The sequence below is a fragment of the Homarus americanus genome, unplaced genomic scaffold, assembly GCF_018991925.1.
Source record: "Homarus americanus isolate GMGI-L3 unplaced genomic scaffold, GMGI_Hamer_2.0 scaffold23578, whole genome shotgun sequence".
NCBI classification, from domain to species: Eukaryota; Metazoa; Arthropoda; class Malacostraca; order Decapoda; family Nephropidae; genus Homarus; species Homarus americanus.
In genome coordinates, this window is record NW_024733231.1 from 4718864 (window position 1) to 4735667 (window position 16804).

The following is a 16804-nucleotide window of genomic DNA, read 5'->3' on the forward strand; positions in this document are numbered from 1 at the left end:
AATGTCAACTGTCCCTCATACAGTGTTACCAGATCAACAGCCTTTACCACCCTTGTCCACTCTCACCACCCACCACCACTACCACCACCACTTTCACCACCACAATTAGAAAGGGTAAATAATTACGAAAAACAATGGAAAATCCAAACCAGTCTTCCGAAATTCACAGTGATACCCTTATGCAGAGGGAAGACCCATCCATTAGTAACCAATAATGCCCAGATAGAATACAAAAGCAGAGGCACCCTCCTGGGCCTGTATATATCCACGACAGGTTACTCCCATCATGTCCACACCAGGAAGGATAAAGCAAAAAGAGAGCAGAGAAAACTATACCGCTTTAAAGCGCTTCCTGAGAAAATAAAACTCCGCCTAGTGACATCATTTATCACACCGATATTAACTTACCCAGCAGTACCTCTTCATACTATGAGCACCACTCAAATATTAAAATTACAGGTAGTTCAAAATGAAGCCCTAAGATTCGTCACAGACGACAGATACCCCTTCACCAGAACCACAGCCGAGATACATAGAGACCTGAGAATGAAACCCATCAACCAGCAGCTGCACCTGGCCAGCAGAGTCTGGCAAAAGATAGAACGACCAGAGCAAGAACTCCTTCAAAGACTCCCACCAGATAACGACAACAACCATCCATGGTTCCCAAAAAGTTACCAAATCTCAAAAGGTCCAATACCACCCCTGATCTACACAGCCAGGCAATAGACAACCTCCCTAGACCAACATCCGCCAGTAGGGTCGGCGGAATATGAAATAAGGCCCTTGAAACACCCATGTATGGGACAGGTTAGGATGTCTAGTGCCTGTACCGGCAGACAATAACTAACCCATGACACAACCCTGACACACTATTAGCTTAGTTAGGCGGGCAGCCCGCCCTCTCTTACCTCCTAAACTTCTTCAATTTCCGAACTATAACTTCCTTCCCCCACCTCTAATCTTCCTTCACCCTCTCCTTTCTCGAAAACAACACCACTCTCACCATCATCAGTAAAATAAGATACACAATTGTTTATATTAATTTTTATTGATCAGTTATATACAATGGAGAAAGAATTAGAGCAGTGACGTTGACAACACACAGCGAGTAATGGGAATAAATGGATCACGTGAAGATTAGATACCCTAACCTAACCTAACCTAACCTAACCTGATCTGACCTAACTTATTTTAACCTAATATGATGCTAACCTAACCTAACTTAACCTACCCTACCACACCCTAACCAAACCCTACCCTAATCCTACCTACCTAACCCTACCCTAAGCTAACCTAACCTAACTTAACCTACCCTACCACACCCTAACCTAACCCTACCCTAACCTACCCTAACCTAACCTACCTTAAACCTAACCCCCTCAGGGAGCATTAAGGCGACAAAAGCATTATATATTAGCCTCATGTAGAGATTTAAATACCCTATGTAAGCTTTATTAAATGTAAAGAAAGACTAATATAATGAGTTTTAAAAATGTGTATGTGAAACCTCTATTTAACGGATTATATAGTGGAAAGTCCGTTATATCGAGGGTCCCTTAGATGTGAACCCCCTCATATAACGGATAATACAGAGAAATCCGCTATATAGAGGTTTCACTATATACATAACCTGTTAATAGAGACAGTCAATTAAAACTCTATATAATCGTTACACCCCCCCTCCCCTGTTCACCCACCAAAAAACACCCCCCTTCGCTTTTTAGTCATGTTAACTACCTGTGACCTCTAGCAATGACCTCTGACCTTGACCCGATCCGAGAAAAATAAAAAATATAAAATAGGCCTAAATTTTGTCTAAATATATAGTTGTTGTTGTTGTTGTTTTTTTTTTTTTACTATTCTAGGCTTAAGCTGTGTAAAGTTTTGGTTATAGTTATGACAAGGTGAAAGATAGTTCCCGTGTGGACAAACAAACAAATAAACAAACACACGAACATTCATAAACAAACATAAATACAATAATATAGAAAGTCACAAACACACATACACACATACACACACAAACAAACACAAATGATCAATAGATTCAACACTTGGATGTGACCAGTTTAAACAACATCATTTCTTAAACACAAATGAGTATAAACAAAAAAGTTTATTATTACGGACACCTTGCTACTTAAGGCCACACACACACACACACACACACACACACACACACACACACACACACACACACACTAAATGAAGGCAACTGCAGTGTTAATATTGCGGAGAGTTACATTACGGTCACGATATATTGTGGGTAATACTCCGCCTTGTCGTACTTAACGTAGACTGTCGGGCCGTCGGGATCATCTACGGTAGTATCGAAGGTGATGTCGTCGTCGGGGTCTGGTGGGGGATCTACCATGCTAGGGTCGCCTTTGGTCACAGCTCCGATAGCCACCAGGATCACCAGCAGGTAGCAGTGGTCGTCGGCAGTGTCTGGGGTGCTGTGCCTTAATGCCCTGTTCACGTTTGAGAAGAAGTAGGTGCCTCGGCCGTACCTGGTCTTATTCCCGTAGGATCTCCCCTGATGGGTCCTGTCCAGGTTCTTCTTCAGGATCTTCGACAAGACATCCTTCGTGGTGCCGTGGAACAGCTGCCTCACGGTGGGTTCTGGTCCCTTGTACTTGTCGGGCATCTCGCTGCATCTCCTCTGGAAGTCGCTCCACAACTGACGGTTCTGGACACGCTTGATCCCCATCACACTCCTGTTGTGTAGTCCGGGCTCCAGCAGCTCCGCCACCTCCTTGTACTCACTCGTGTACGGGTTGAGGGACTTGAGGCGCACAGCTTCCTTTGGGCCCATCTCCTCCCAGGTCTCAGGGAAGGACGTCTCAAGATTGGAGTCTTGGTTACTGGGGGAGGGGGCCCTGGGGGTGGGAGATGGGGTCGTCGGAGGCTCCTCGTCATTGTCGTTTGAAGAGGATGAGGGGGACTCGTCGTAGTGACAGGTGGGAGACAAGAGCGTGGTTGTGTTTCGTTCGTGTTGGAAGTGAGGCTTAGGTCGTCGTCGGATCTCCCGCTGATAGCCGCTCTGATCGTTGGTCTGAGTCATGGTGACGAAGTTGATGGTGTAGGTCGACCTGCTGGTGGCGAAGTACATCACCTCGTCGCCGTTCTTATAGTTACTCTCTATCTCCTCAGAGTTCACGCTACTCTTCACGTCCTCGCAGGGAGTTCCAAAGGGCAGCCAAATGTCGTCTTCAACTGAGAAATACCAGATGAAGGTCCTCGCCGGAACCTCAGTGTCTTCCTTCTCCTCCGTACACAGTCGACGGAGCCACAGGATCTCGCCAGAGGAATTGGTGAGAGTATTGGTGTTGAATTGCACCTCCCACGTGTCCTGCCCCATCAGCTGCTGCAGGATGTGTTGTGATGGGTGGTAGCTGACGGGGTACAGCGGGGGGACTTGTACACTCTCCTGTGATGGGTCGCAGTAGCTGCGTTCTAGGGCGTCCACTTGGGAGTCCTGGAGATTCTGCCAGCGGCCACCTTCCTCCCGCACCTGGAACTGGTAGTGTCGGGTGGCGTGAAGCCGTTGACAGCCGGTGCTCTCCCTGTCGCATAGTCCCTCCACCGAGTCGTAACAGATCTCTGGTTCGGGGACATCCCCGTCCGGGTAGAGGGTCCAGAGGGAGGCGCTGCTGCGGCCGCTCCTCGGCAGCACCCTCGCCTCACCCTCAGACTCCTGCATCACCAGCTGCACCATCTTGCACAGCACGTCGTTGGCCACGCCCTCTAGGAACAAGTTGTACAAGATTCGGGAGTTCGGTTGGTCGTCCCAGTCATGGCTCCGGTAACAGACGTCCCCGGTACACACGTCGTGCAGGTAGTGCAGGTTCTGGCACTCGTCAGCGAGGTCACAGCTACCGGGGTTGCTGCTGTAGTAGGGGCACAGCGTCACCATAGGCCTCAGCTTCACCACCTCCTCCTCCAGGTGAAACACCCTCGGGTAGGTGAAGGCCACCCGACGTACACCAGACGGCTGGAAGTTGTGTTTTTGCCAGAGGTGAAGCAGCGTGGTGGAGAGGTGAGGCTTCGTCGACAACACCTCCACCAGCTTCCGTGGGCGGAGGAACGTCCTGTTGGCCTGACCTGGTGGAGAGGCACACAAAGGTCAAGGTCAGGAAGTTGCAGGGAACGGACACTATATACATAAGACAATTATTGCTCTCTCTCTCCTTTGTCTGCCTGTCTGTCTGTCTGTCTGTCCACTTACTTATCGACACCACCACCACACATCTCTCTAAGTATATACTGTACACTAACCGACCACATAATTATAAACAAACAGCGAGCTTAACAACCCTTCAACTCAATAACAATAATATAATTATCCTTTTGGTCAATTAGTGATAATTTTCCCTAACACTATTAATTAATTTTAAGTCACTATATTAACTTTTAAATTGCAGTGGTTAATTACTCCTAGTCATTTACCTGCGATATTTTGTATGGCTATTTATATATTAATTTGTATCTGTAAATGATAGGTTACCTTGATCCATGTTGAGGGTGGTAGGATGGGACGTGTTCAGGGCGTGTTCTTGTTGTGTTCAGGACGTGTTTAGCTTGTGTTCAGGACGAGTTTAAGACGTGTTCAGGCTCGTCGTGGCGTGTTGACAGCTTATCTCCAGTTGTAGGGAATCTCTTTTTGTTTTCGCTGATCGTAAATTCTGAAATGGTTAAAAAACGCAACTCCAGATTCTTAAAGACTCGTAAGATAAGAAGATTTAAGAAGCCATTAATTGTTTGGCTTAAGATTAAACACAAATATCACAAAAATGGCACTAAAATTAACACTGAGACTCTACCTTAACTAGATACCTTCACTTAACACACCAGTTAGGAGACAAGATTAACACTGAGACTTTACCTTAACTAGATACCTTCACTTAACACACCAGTTAGGAGACAAGATTAACACTGAGACTCTACCTTAACTAGATACCTTCACTTAACACACCAGTTAGGAGACAAAATTAACACTGAGACTTTACCTTAACTAGTTACCTTCACTTAACACACCAGTTAGGAGACAAAATTAACACTGAGACTCTACCTTAACTAGATACCTTCACTTAACAAACCAGTTAGGAGACAAGATTAACACTGAGACTCTACCTTAACTAGATACCTTCACTTAGCTACAGCGCAAATCAATCTACAGTACACACATCCCCAGGTATATATGTGTGTATGTGTGTGTGTGTGTATGTGTGCTTATGTGTCTGTCTCTGTGTGTGATTGTATTGGCGGATTTTCAGGGGTTAAGAAGGTACCTAGGTGAGGTCACCTGGGAACAGTCACGTCAGTCCCCAGTAGGAAGGGGTGAGGTCATAGATGACACAACAATTGATCATGACTTTAATATATTCACTAGTATACTACATAAAGCACAAGAACAAAATATACCATACAGAAAAATTAGGGCAAATAAGAATGAGCCAAGGTGGATGACCAGAAAACTTAAACATGACATAGGAATAAAGAAAGGAATATATAAGAAATTAAAGGGAGGGGAGGAGCGGCTCAGAAATAGGTATAATGAACTATCTAGGAATATTAAGAAAAATGTAAGGAAAGCAAAGAGAGACTATGAAATCAAAATAGCAAGAGAATCCAAGGCGAATCCCAAGGGATTTTTCCAGGTATACAGAACAAAGGTCAAGGACAAAGTTGGGCCTTTAAAGTCAGGGAGGGGAGAAGTGATAAATGGCAGTGAAGAAATGAGCAAGGCATTGAACAGCTACTTCTTATCAGTTTTCACAGAAGAAATTCGTGAGGAAATTCCAGAGGTGGAATTGATATTTAGGGGAAAGGAAGAAGAGAAATTAAAGAATATCACTATCAGAAAAGAGGATGTTCTTAAGAAGATAAATAAACTAAAGAAGACAAAATCCCCAGGGCCGGATGAAATTTTCCCTCGAGTCTTGAAAGAGTGTAGGGAACAGATTAGCGGACCCCTCGTAAATTTATTTACAAATTCATTAGACACCGGAGTTGTGCTAGACTTGTGGAAACAGGCAAATGCAGTACCCATATTCAAAAAGGGAGACAGAGCGTCAGTGTCAAATTACCGGCCGATCAGTTTGACGTCAGTAGTGGGGAAGCATCCGATCGCATTTAGAGAAAAGCAAATTAATCTACGACTTGCAACATGGGTTTACAAAGGGAAAATCTTGTCTAACAAATCTGCTGACGTTTTTTAGGAAAGTCTTCGAGGTAGTAGATAATGACGAAAATTACGATGTTATTTACTTAGACTTTAGCAAAGCATTTGACAGAGTACCGCATCAGAGGCTTCTGAGAAAAATTAAGGCTCATGGTATCGAGGGGAAAGTTTTAAATTGGATAAAATCATGGCTCACCGAGAGAACGCAGAGGGTCAGCGTAGATGGTGTTAAATCTGAGTGGGGCCGTGTAACCAGTGGGGTTCCCTAGGGATCAGTACTAGGCCCACTCTTGTTCATAATCTACATAAACGATCTAGATACTGGGATCAGCAGTGACATAAGCAAGTTTTCGGATGACACCAAAACAGGGCGGCAGATTAATTCAGGGCAGGATGCAAATGCATTACAGGAGGATCTAAATAAACTGCAGGGGTGGTCTGAAAAATGGCAAATGAAATTCAATACCAGCAAGTGCAGCGTACTGAATATTGGAAGAACAAATACTGTCAATGTATACAGCCTTAACAACATCAACCTAGAGAAGTCGACTTGTGAAAGGGACCTAGGGGTACTTGTAAGCCCGGACCTACGGCCTAGAAAACAGTGCGTTAATGTTCGAAATAAGGCAAACAGAGTATTGGGTTTTATATCTAGAAATGTAAGTAATAAGAGTGCAGAGGTCTTATTGCAACTATATCTTGCGCTAGTCAGGCCGCACCTCGATTATGCGGTTCAGTTCTGGTGCCCTTATTATAGAATGGATATCAATTCACTAGAGTCGGTGCAGCGAAGAATGATGAAAATGATTCTGAGACTTAGAAACCTTCCATATCAGGATAGGTTAAAGAAACTAAACTTGCATTCCCTAGAAAGACGAAGAGTGCGGGGAGATATGATAGAAGTATTTAAGTGGGTGAAAGGAATCAATAAAGGGGATATAGATAAAGTTCTTATAATATCCGAGCAGGATAGGACTCGGAGCAACGGATTTAAGTTGGATAAGTTTAGGTTTAGGAGGGAGATAGGAAGGAACTGGTTCACAAATAGGGTGGTGGACGAGTGGAACAAGCTTAGCAACTTTGTAGTAAGTGCTGGAACGCTGGAGAGTTTTAAAAAGAGGCTAGATAGATTCATGGATGATAGAGAGTGGTAGTAACTCTCAACAGGAGCTGCCATGCACAGGCCAACCGGCCTATTGCAGACTCCTTACTTTCTTATGTTCTTATGTATGTATGTATGTATGTATGTATGTATGTATGTATGTATGTATGTATGTACGTCTGTGTACCTGTGTATGTGTTGCCGTGACATTAATGTATCGATCCAGACGAGGTGAGGAATGAAACTATGCAGCAGGTGACTCATCCCACCACGTCACATGAAGAGGCAACACTCACTTGGGGGTTAATTGGGAGCTGAGAAAGTTATTTACCTGGTGTGTAAGGTTAGGTTAGGTTAGGTTATGTTAGGTTATGTTAGGTTAGGTTAGGTTAGGTTATGTTATGTTAGGTTAGGACTTCCGGGTAGAGAGAGAGTGAGTGAGTGAGTGAGAGAAAGAAAGATATATAGAGAAAGAGAGAGAGAGAGAGAGAGAGAGAGAGAGAGAGAGAGAGAGAGAGAGAGAGGTACGTACGTAATAGACTCAGTAACCCCTACACACACACACACACACACACACACACACACACACACACACCTACTGAACTCTACCAGGAAAAACTCGATAAATGACTCACACACACACACACACACACACCTAGACTGTCTATAAATTAACCTTATCTTCTGTCTATTCTTACTGTCTTACTTACCCTCTGTCTCACTGTCTTCTTATACCTTTTAAGTCTTCTGTTTTATCACGTATTTTCTGTCTTTTCTTAATTTACTTATGTTATCACCTTTTTTTTTTATCTGTCAGGGATTATTCTCACTGTGGTCGAGGAGCACAGATGAGCCCTCCTCCTCGAGTAGTACAGTCAGGATTGGTCTTAGTTTCATGGGGAGGTCTTGAGGTCTTTCCAAATGGTCTCAGGTTTACAGAGAGATTGTTAGGTCCCGGCAGACGTGATTCGGGAGGTGTTAGAGGAGCCCTTAGGTGGGATATTGATCCTTTAGGACCTTTGAGAAGCCCTTAGTAGATTGATGAGGACCTTAGATCGACGGAGAATAGCCTTTTAGGTCCGTAACGAGAGCCCTCAGATCGGGCCTTCGTCAGGACACCTTGTTCGTCCGGTGGCTAGCAGGGTGACTAGCGGGTTTAGTAACGGAGGGAGGGGAGGTGGAGGGAGGGGAATGGAAGGTGGGGGAGAGGGAGAGGGAAGGGGAAGGGAAGGAGGGAGGAGGAGGAGAAGGAAGGGAGGTAAAGAATGAAGGAGGGTGACAATGGGGGAAGGGGGAGAATGGGGGGTAAGGGGAAGAGCAGGAAGGGGGTTAGAGGTAAGGGGAGGGGAGGGAGAATGGGGGTAAGGAGGAGCAGGAAGGGGTTAGGAGGTATGGTGGAGGAGGGGAGAATGAGGGGTAAGGGGAGGAGCAGGAAGGGGGTTAGAGGTAAGGGGAGGGGAGGGTCACCAGGTCCGACGTATTGATTGACCACCCAAGGTAAAGTTCAGGTATCGTGTGTAAGCTCCACCCCGTCTTCCAAGCGACCATGTAACCTGCTATACTGCACCTACTGATCCACACTGCTACATCGCCAAACAAAACCCGGAAAAGTAACCAAAATAACAAGAAAATAACAAGAAAATAACCAAAATAACAAGAAAGCAACAGAATTATAAAAAAAAATATAAAAATTAATAACACCTCAACTACGTAATTAACAAGAGCCGAAAAATTGGATATGATATACAGGAGCTGGGTGTAAACAGGACTGGGTGTAAACAAGAACTGGGTGTAAACAGGACTGGGTGTAAACAGGACTAGGTGTAAACAAGGACTGGGTGTAAACAGGACTGGGTGTAAACAGGACTAGGTGTAAACAAGGACTGGGTGTAAACAGGACTGGGTGTAAACAGGACTAGGTGTAAACAAGAACTGGGTGTAAACAGGACTGGGTAACAGGACTGGGTGTAAACAGGACTGGGTGTAAACAGGACTGGTGTAAAACACTGGGTGTAAACAAGAACTGGTGTAAACAGGACTGGGTGTAAACAGGACTAGGTGTAAACAAGAACTGGGTGTAAACAGGACTGGGTGTAAACAGGACTGGGTGTAAACAGGACTGGGTGTAAACAGGACTGGGTGTAAACAGGACTGGGTGTAAACAGGACTGGGTGTAAACAGGACTGCACTAACAATAGCACAAACAGGAATGCATTTTGTCAGTGTGTGTGTGTGTGGGAGGGGGAGAGATGGGTGTGTGTGTGTGTGTGTTCGTTACCATGGCGACAGATGTTTACAGTATTGAGACGCCAGAGTAACTATTGTCTGTGTTATTCTGCTTATTATTATTATTATTATTATTATCATTATTATTATCATTATTATTATTATTATTATCATTATTATTATTATTATTATTATTATTATTATTATTATTATTATTATTATTATTATTATTACGTTATTTGTACTACTTGAGGTTCTTGGATTCGTGGGTTTGAGTTCAAGGGTTCGGGTTCGTAGGTTAAGGTTCGTGGTTTCGGGTTCATAGGTTCGGATTCGTGTGTTCGGGTCGAGGATTCAGATTCGTGGGTTCGGGTTCGTAGGCTCGATGAAGGGTTTTAGACCTGACGGCAACACAGTGCTAGACGTAGATGGATATTAAAGGTGGGAATCCATACTATAAACCCTAACAAAATAACCCATAATAGGATACGTGATAAATTGCATCCAAAAAAACTACCTTATCTTGTATTAATTTATTATAAAACAAATACAACTAATTGAATAAAGTAATTGTATAAAATAATTTGAGTTACCTGTAATATCAGCATAACAGGAAAGGCTTAAACACACACACACGAAAACTTACATAAAATTTGCTCATGAAAATATAATAAAAAATTTCACAACAATACTTCTCAAGAAATCGAATGCTAAAGAGACGCCATTGTTGTTTACTTCGGTGACGTCACATATAAACAGGTGTGACGTAACCAAATAAGTGGACGAGAAGATATTGAGCCATAAATAGACAGACATTGAGAAACAGGTAAACAGACAGGTAAGGAGACATATATGAATGGCTATATAGATAAATAGACAGACTGAGAGACAGGTGAGAGAGGACGGGTGGAGGAGTTCACTCGAGGGTGACCATGTACTCTGGGTAGTACTCCTGCTTGTCGTACTTGACTATGACAGTAGGAGTGATGGAGTCATCTACCGTGGAGTCAAACAGTCTACCTGTGATGGGATTGAGTGGAGGACGTGTCATGGAGGAGTTCCCTTCCACCGTCGTCCCCACCGCCACCTGCGCCACCAGCAGGTACCTCTTCCCCTCGGGGTCACGGTGGCAGTAACTCAAAGCCTTGGTAGCGTCAGGGGTGAAGTACGACCCTCGACCGTACTTGTGGCCGGAGTTTGAGCCGTGAAGCCTCCAGTCTAAGTTGTCAGCACAGATAAGCTTGAGCACGTCATGCCGGGTGCCGTGGAACAGGTGACGGACGTTCACCTCCCGCCGGTCGTTGTTGAGGGTGGTGAGGGCGTGGATCTTGTTCTGGAAGGCGCGCCACAGGAACGGGTTCTGAATCCTCTCCACTTTCGAGATGGTTAAGTGAGAGATGGAGTTGAGTAGGAGTTCCCTGAGTGTGGTGTACTCCTCGGAGAATGTGGCTAGTGTTATGAGGCGGTAGAAGACCCCCTCGGTGATGGGCTCCCAGTGGTTAGGTAAGTTCACCACCGTCGGGTCTACTGTACTGTTCTCCTTCAGGTGTGGCTTTGGCCTCCGTCGTACATGGTGAATACGTTGAGTGTCGTTGTGAGTGAGAGTCATGGTGGAGAAATTGAGACAGTACTTGTCGCCCACGTTGTTCAAGGTGATGCTCTGGCTGGTACTCTCTATGTACTTCTTCTCAATATAGGTGGAGTTAAAATTGTTGATGAGGTCGCCGGCACCTTGGTGTTCCAACTGCACCCACTCATCCGGTCTCTGCTCGTAGTACCACAAGAAGGTTCTCGCTGGTGCAGGGTCCTCGCCAGCCTCTACACACAACCTCCTTAGCTGTAAATTCTTCTCAATGGACACGAGTAACATTTTGTCAAAGTCTGATGACAAGACATGTTGTCCCATGACGGGTAGGAGAGCCTCAGCCCAGGGCTCCAGTGTGTCAGGGTAAAGGGCGGAGACAGACGCTTCTCTGTGCAGGGTCGCAGAAGACTTGCTCCAGCCGCTGTGACTGCCTGGCCCTCAGGTTCATCCAACTATTGCCCTGCTCACTCACCTGCCACTGGGTGTACTCGGTGGAGTGGAGGCGAGGACACCCAATACCCTCATTGGGACACATACCCACCACAGACACCCGACATATCTCAGGAATGTCCACGTCGCCGTAGAGATGATGTGACCAGACAGTAGTGGAGGTGTGGGGAGGTACCGGTACCTGGGGTAACAGGACCACTTGCCTAGGCTGCCTGAGAGTCGTATTGTTACAGACCAGAGCCTTCACTATATCTATTGGTGCCTCGTTGGTGGGCAGACCGTGTTTCATGAGCAGCTTCTGGACGGAGGGTTGTGTTAGGTCATGGATCAGTGTACACGAAGGATATGGACACTTGGCATTACCCTGAACGAAGCTGAGGCAGATGTGCAGAGCGTCACAGTCCCTCCGCCCACACCCTCGGAAGTCATTGTAGTTGCGACAAACATCAAGAGGACCGAGAGGCTGTGGGCAAGGACTGGTGCCCCGGATGAGCATGAGGAGGATCTCTGACGGAAGGGTAGACACAAAATAGTTCTGCAGGATCCTGGAGTTGTGGTCAGTCGTACACACGTGACCCAGGAGACACAGGTCGTTGTTACAGGATCCGTCCACGTAGTCTTGACACAGGTGAAGGTCGCTGCACTCGCTGATGGACACAGCCCTCGCCACTGGCATGATCACTGCAAATGACCAACTCCGGCCGCAGCTCCACCGTCTCATAGTTGAGCCTGAAGGTCTTGTCGTAGGCGTGGACGACCTTACTCACAGAGTCTGGGTTGAGGTACTTCTCCTCAAACAGCGTCAGGAGGGTAGTGCGGAAGTCAGGTTTATAGGCCAGGATCTCCGCTAGAGCCGTGGGCAGGATCCAGTTGTTGATGTTATCGAGGGAACCAGGGAGTGTTCGGGGCACCTCCTGGCCCGCCTCCCCCGCCCGCGAGAGTCTTCTTCAGTTACAAATGGTTGTCTCAGCGGTGACCTCGATGGCTTGTAACCATGACCGACACTCTGAAACATAGACCCAATATTTACAAAGTTGTCCTGAGGGTTGGGTTAGGTTAGGTTAAATATCAGGGTGTTTAATTTTAAGGTGAAATAGAGGGACTAATCTTCAGGTGAACTAATAAACCTCACTCATAAAGCATTATAATTACCGATGACTTATATAAGGACCAACCCTAGACACAGTGATACAGTCTACTCACCTCAATTCTTGTACCGTCATCAACAAACACGTCATCTTCACCACAACTTAACCTGCCAACTAAAGACGAAAATCACCCATAAAAATCAAGAAATATCACCCTTATCTATCGTTCATTCAAGGTTTGTTTACATTTTATCGTACGCTCCTAGTGATATGATTATTATCGTTTTGAGTCGATTATCTTTTATTTTACTGTTTTGTATATTTTTATTATTTTATTTTCTTAATTTCATTCTTTTGTTTGTTTGAAGTTTATTGCTGGAAATATTTTTATTGTTTGTTTTAATTTTAAGTTGTTCTCTCTCTCTCTCTCTCCCTCCTCTCTCTCTCTCTCTCTCCTCCCCTCTCTCTCTCTCTCTCCTTCCTCCTCTCTCTCTCCTCTCTCTCTCTCTCTCTCTCTTTACTCACCATAGCTAACATCATCAATATTATCTGAGTCAAGAAGGTCTCGCACCACACGGGAGAAAGGCATGTTGAAAGAAAGTTCTCTCTCTCTTTCTCTTTCTAATCGGCATCCTGTTGAGAGAAAGTTAAAGAAAGTCCAGTAAAAGTAAAAAAAAAATAGCTATTGAAATGTGGATATTATGTTATCTCTATCTATCTTCACTATCTATCTATCTCTCTATCTTCACTATCTATCTATTTATCTATCTTCACTATCTATCTATCTCTCTATCTTCACTATCTATCTATTTATCTATCTTCACTATCTATCTATCTCTCTATCTTCACTATCTATCTATTTATCTATCTTCACTATCTATCTATCTCTCTATCTTCACTATCTATCTATTTATCTATCTTCACTATCTATCTATTTATCTATCTTCACTATCTATCTATCTATCTATCTTCTCTTTATCTATCTCTCTCTATCTACAGTCAATATCACTGCCCAATTAAACACCAACGACCATTAACACATAACAAGAAACATCACTGATAAAATAACCATAAATAATTAATTAACGAGAAAATAATTAAAGATATATAATTATTAAAGAGACAATATAATTAATTAAGAGATAAGACTCACCGTAAGTTACCTGGTGTTCCTACTACCCATGGATGAGTGTTGGGTGAGTCGGTGGAGGTGGATGAGTGACACCTCTGTACCGACGTGTGGAGGTGGATGAGTGACACCTCTGTACCGACGTGTGGAGGTGGAGGAGTGCTTCTGACACCTCTGTACCGACGTGTGGAGGTGGATGAGTGCTTCTGACACCTCTGTACCGACGTGTGAAGGTGGATGAGTGACACTTCTATACCGACGTGTGGAGGTGGATGAGTGACACCTCTATACCGACGTGTGGAGGTGGATGAGTGACACCTCTGTACCGACGTGTGGAGGTGGATGAGTGACACTTCTATACCGACGTGTGGAGGTGGATGAGTGACACCTCTGTACCGACGTGTGGAGGTGGATGAGTGACACTTCTATACCGACGTGTGGAGGTGGATGAGTGACACCTCTGTACCGACGATAACAAAACAGCACCTTTGGCAGAGCTCAGAAAACGACACCCTATTCCTTCCAAGGTCGAACTAACACTGACCAAACCAACTACATCATGCAACCCCCTCACCCAACCCCCTCACCCAACCCCCCCAAGACCTACAAGTTGCCACAAATCACTTTTTTTAATTACCTTCTTTGTTTATATGAATTACTTCTATTCTATTTAAGGTGAAAAAATGGTTAAATGAAAGTTATGTATATATTTGGTTATTTATTTCCAAGTGAGGTGATTTTCGTTAGTTTCTTTACAGTTTTTAGTGAGTTTGAAAGTTTGTAAGATTCCACTGAGGAGGTGAGGAGGGGGGAGGGAGCAGTGGTATTCCAGGAACAAAGAGAAACTGGTACTTTTTTGGTATGCGATTCCTAGAAATCATAACACACACACACACACACACACACACACACTAACCAGGACCACCCTCTCCTTCCTGTTCTGAATGTAGAGGCGATTTTTTTTTTACAGGGATTAGCCCACCAAGGCACATGTCACTAACCCACGTCGGGGCCTGGGGGGCGAAAATGTAATAATAATAATAAATAAATACAAAAAAAATAAAATAAAATAATAGTGACAAACGATATATGTATGTTGTGTTGTCAATAGTAAGAGAAACAATTAAGACCCTGCAATTGTGTGTGACAGAAAGTCGGATTATCAACCTGGGACTTGGTCACATATGGCAGCAAGGTCTACCATTACACAACACATTCAAGCTTCCAATACCTTCCCAGGCGGTAGCACCTCCCTGTTTGGTAGCTAAAATACTAATACTAAAATAACACGTACTTATTCCTTTCCACTTTTATGTATGCAGACTATGCTATCTAATGCCAGCTGTGGGAAACGCGGGAGTAGATCAATACAAGCAAATGTCAACACAGTCAGCTGATACCTGGCGCCAACGTAGTCTTGTAAACATTGTCAGTATAAAGAAATTTGGCGCGAATTATTAATAGGTCTTGTGTTGTGGCTAAGACCCATTCCTTCTACATGAGTCACCCACAAAAAGTAAACAAAGAAGAATGAAGACAATAATACAAATCGATAGGAATAGTAAATAGATAAATAGAATAGATTAATGTTGTTATGTTATGTTATGTTATGTTATGTTATGTTGTTATGTTATGTTATGTTATGTTATGTTATCAAATGTAGTTTATTGATGTAATTATCATTGCCTTTATTGACCTTTATTTACAGGTTGGGTCGCGGTGATCTGTACACCACACACCACCTCGCCACACCCAAGCGTTCAGTTCGCCACCTGTCACAAGAGCTACTAACACTCACCTACCATGATGTCACCTACCATATAGCTGAGGTTCTCCCTACCACCTACAGCACCTACCTGTCTCTCACCTGTCCACCCAGCTATAGACCAACACCTCTTCCCGGCCTCTGACCACGAGCGGGAAGCCAATGGAGGTATTAAATGGAAAGGGGGACGGGAACAAAAACGGCGACTACACGGGATTGGAGAACGGCAGAGTGGAGGGCGGAGCTAAGGCCCAAAATGGAAGCGGATTGGACGAGGATAAAGAGGGCGGAGCTAGGAGACCACACCGAGACAAGGGATTGGTCGAAGAAGAACGAGTGGGCGGAGATGAGGATAACACAGACGAAGGGAGTGAGTTGGACGCTGTTTTAAGATGGGCGGACAGACGAGGCGCTTATGAGAGGTTGCTGGTGTGGGCGTGGGTGGCCCCTGTGTGTCTGCTGGCGCCCTGTATGTATATGAACATCCTACTGATGGTGTATCTCCCCTCCCACACCTGCTCGCTGCCACCACCTCCAGATAGTCTCTCACTAGACGCCTGGAGGAACATTACTACACCCAGGTTGGTTAGGTTAGGTTTAGCGCTCTCCTTCTCTCACTCAATCTCCTCTCTATCTCTCCATATCTCATTTATCTCTATTTCCCCCCTTCTCTCTATCTCCCCCTTCTCTCTATCTCCCCCCTTCTCTTTATCTCCCCCTTCTCTCTATCTCCCCCTTCTCTCTATCTCTCTCCTTCTCTCTATCTCTCTCCTTCTCTCTATCTCTCTCTATCTCTCTCCTTCTCTCTATCTCCCCCTTCTCTCTATCTCTCTCCTTCTCTCTATCTCTCTCCTTCTCTCTATCTCTCTCCTTCTCTCATCTCTCCTTCTATCTCCCCTTCTCTATCTCCCTCTCTCTCATCTCTCTCATCTCTCTCCTTCTCTATCTCTCTCATCTCTCATCTCTCCTTCTCTCTATCTCTCTCTCTCTCTATCTCTCATCTCTCCTCTCTATCTCTCTCCTCTCCTTCTAAAGGTAAATAACAACAAATTCTCAAACCTTCTCTTACAGGACGACTCTGGAAGACTGAGCTCCTGTACAGCTCCATGACTCTCCTCTGCCCTGACGACCTCTCAAGTCATCTCAGAACGACCACTTGAGGGAGAGCCTGGACGACCTCTCAAGTCATCCTCAGAACGACCACTTGAGGGAGAGCCTGGACGTCCTCTCAAGTCATCCTCAGAACGACCACTTGAGGGAGAGCCTGGACGA

General features: G+C 44.9%; 3 protein-coding genes across 5 annotated transcripts in view; 1 reads left to right on the forward strand and 2 right to left on the reverse strand.

The window, feature by feature from the left end:
- The window catches only part of LOC121869600, a 61213-nt gene extending 44565 nt beyond the window's left edge, over positions 1-16648 (forward strand). The window contains exons 2-3 of the mRNA XM_042371045.1: positions 15476-16114; positions 16604-16648. Coding sequence (XP_042226979.1) covers positions 15695-16114; positions 16604-16642 — 459 coding nt within the window. The 5' untranslated portion in view covers positions 15476-15694 and the 3' untranslated portion in view covers positions 16643-16648. The remainder of the gene's footprint in view (positions 1-15475; positions 16115-16603) is intronic.
- LOC121869596 (protein mono-ADP-ribosyltransferase PARP12-like) lies at positions 1033-14315 on the reverse strand. Of its 3 annotated transcripts, XM_042371040.1 has the most exons (6): positions 14226-14288; positions 13792-14155; positions 13164-13271; positions 4511-4688; positions 1297-4107; positions 1033-1174 (listed from the first exon to the last, which is right to left on the reverse strand). In XM_042371040.1, exons 4-5 carry the CDS (start codon positions 4518-4520, stop codon positions 2243-2245), a joined length of 1875 nt encoding a protein of 624 aa, XP_042226974.1. In that variant the 5' UTR covers positions 4521-4688; positions 13164-13271; positions 13792-14155; positions 14226-14288; the 3' UTR covers positions 1033-1174; positions 1297-2242. The 3 variants fall into 3 exon arrangements, with proteins under 3 accessions (XP_042226974.1, XP_042226973.1, XP_042226972.1); XM_042371039.1 differs by lacking the exon at positions 13164-13271 and having other exon boundaries at positions 13792-14315; XM_042371038.1 differs by lacking the exons at positions 13164-13271; positions 13792-14155; positions 14226-14288 and adding an exon at positions 8000-8450.
- Positions 10034-12975, reverse strand: LOC121869598 (protein mono-ADP-ribosyltransferase PARP12-like). Its single transcript, XM_042371043.1, has 2 exons — positions 12754-12975; positions 10034-12556 (listed from the first exon to the last, which is right to left on the reverse strand). Exon 2 carries the CDS (start codon positions 11419-11421, stop codon positions 10432-10434), a length of 990 nt encoding a protein of 329 aa, XP_042226977.1. The 5' UTR covers positions 11422-12556; positions 12754-12975; the 3' UTR covers positions 10034-10431.
- Positions 16649-16804: the final 156 nt, after the last annotated feature.

Coding starts and splice junctions, on each gene's coding strand:
- LOC121869598 (XM_042371043.1), bottom strand. CDS start 11,421: ATGGGACAACATGTCTTGTCATCAGACTTTGACAAAATGTTACTCGTG.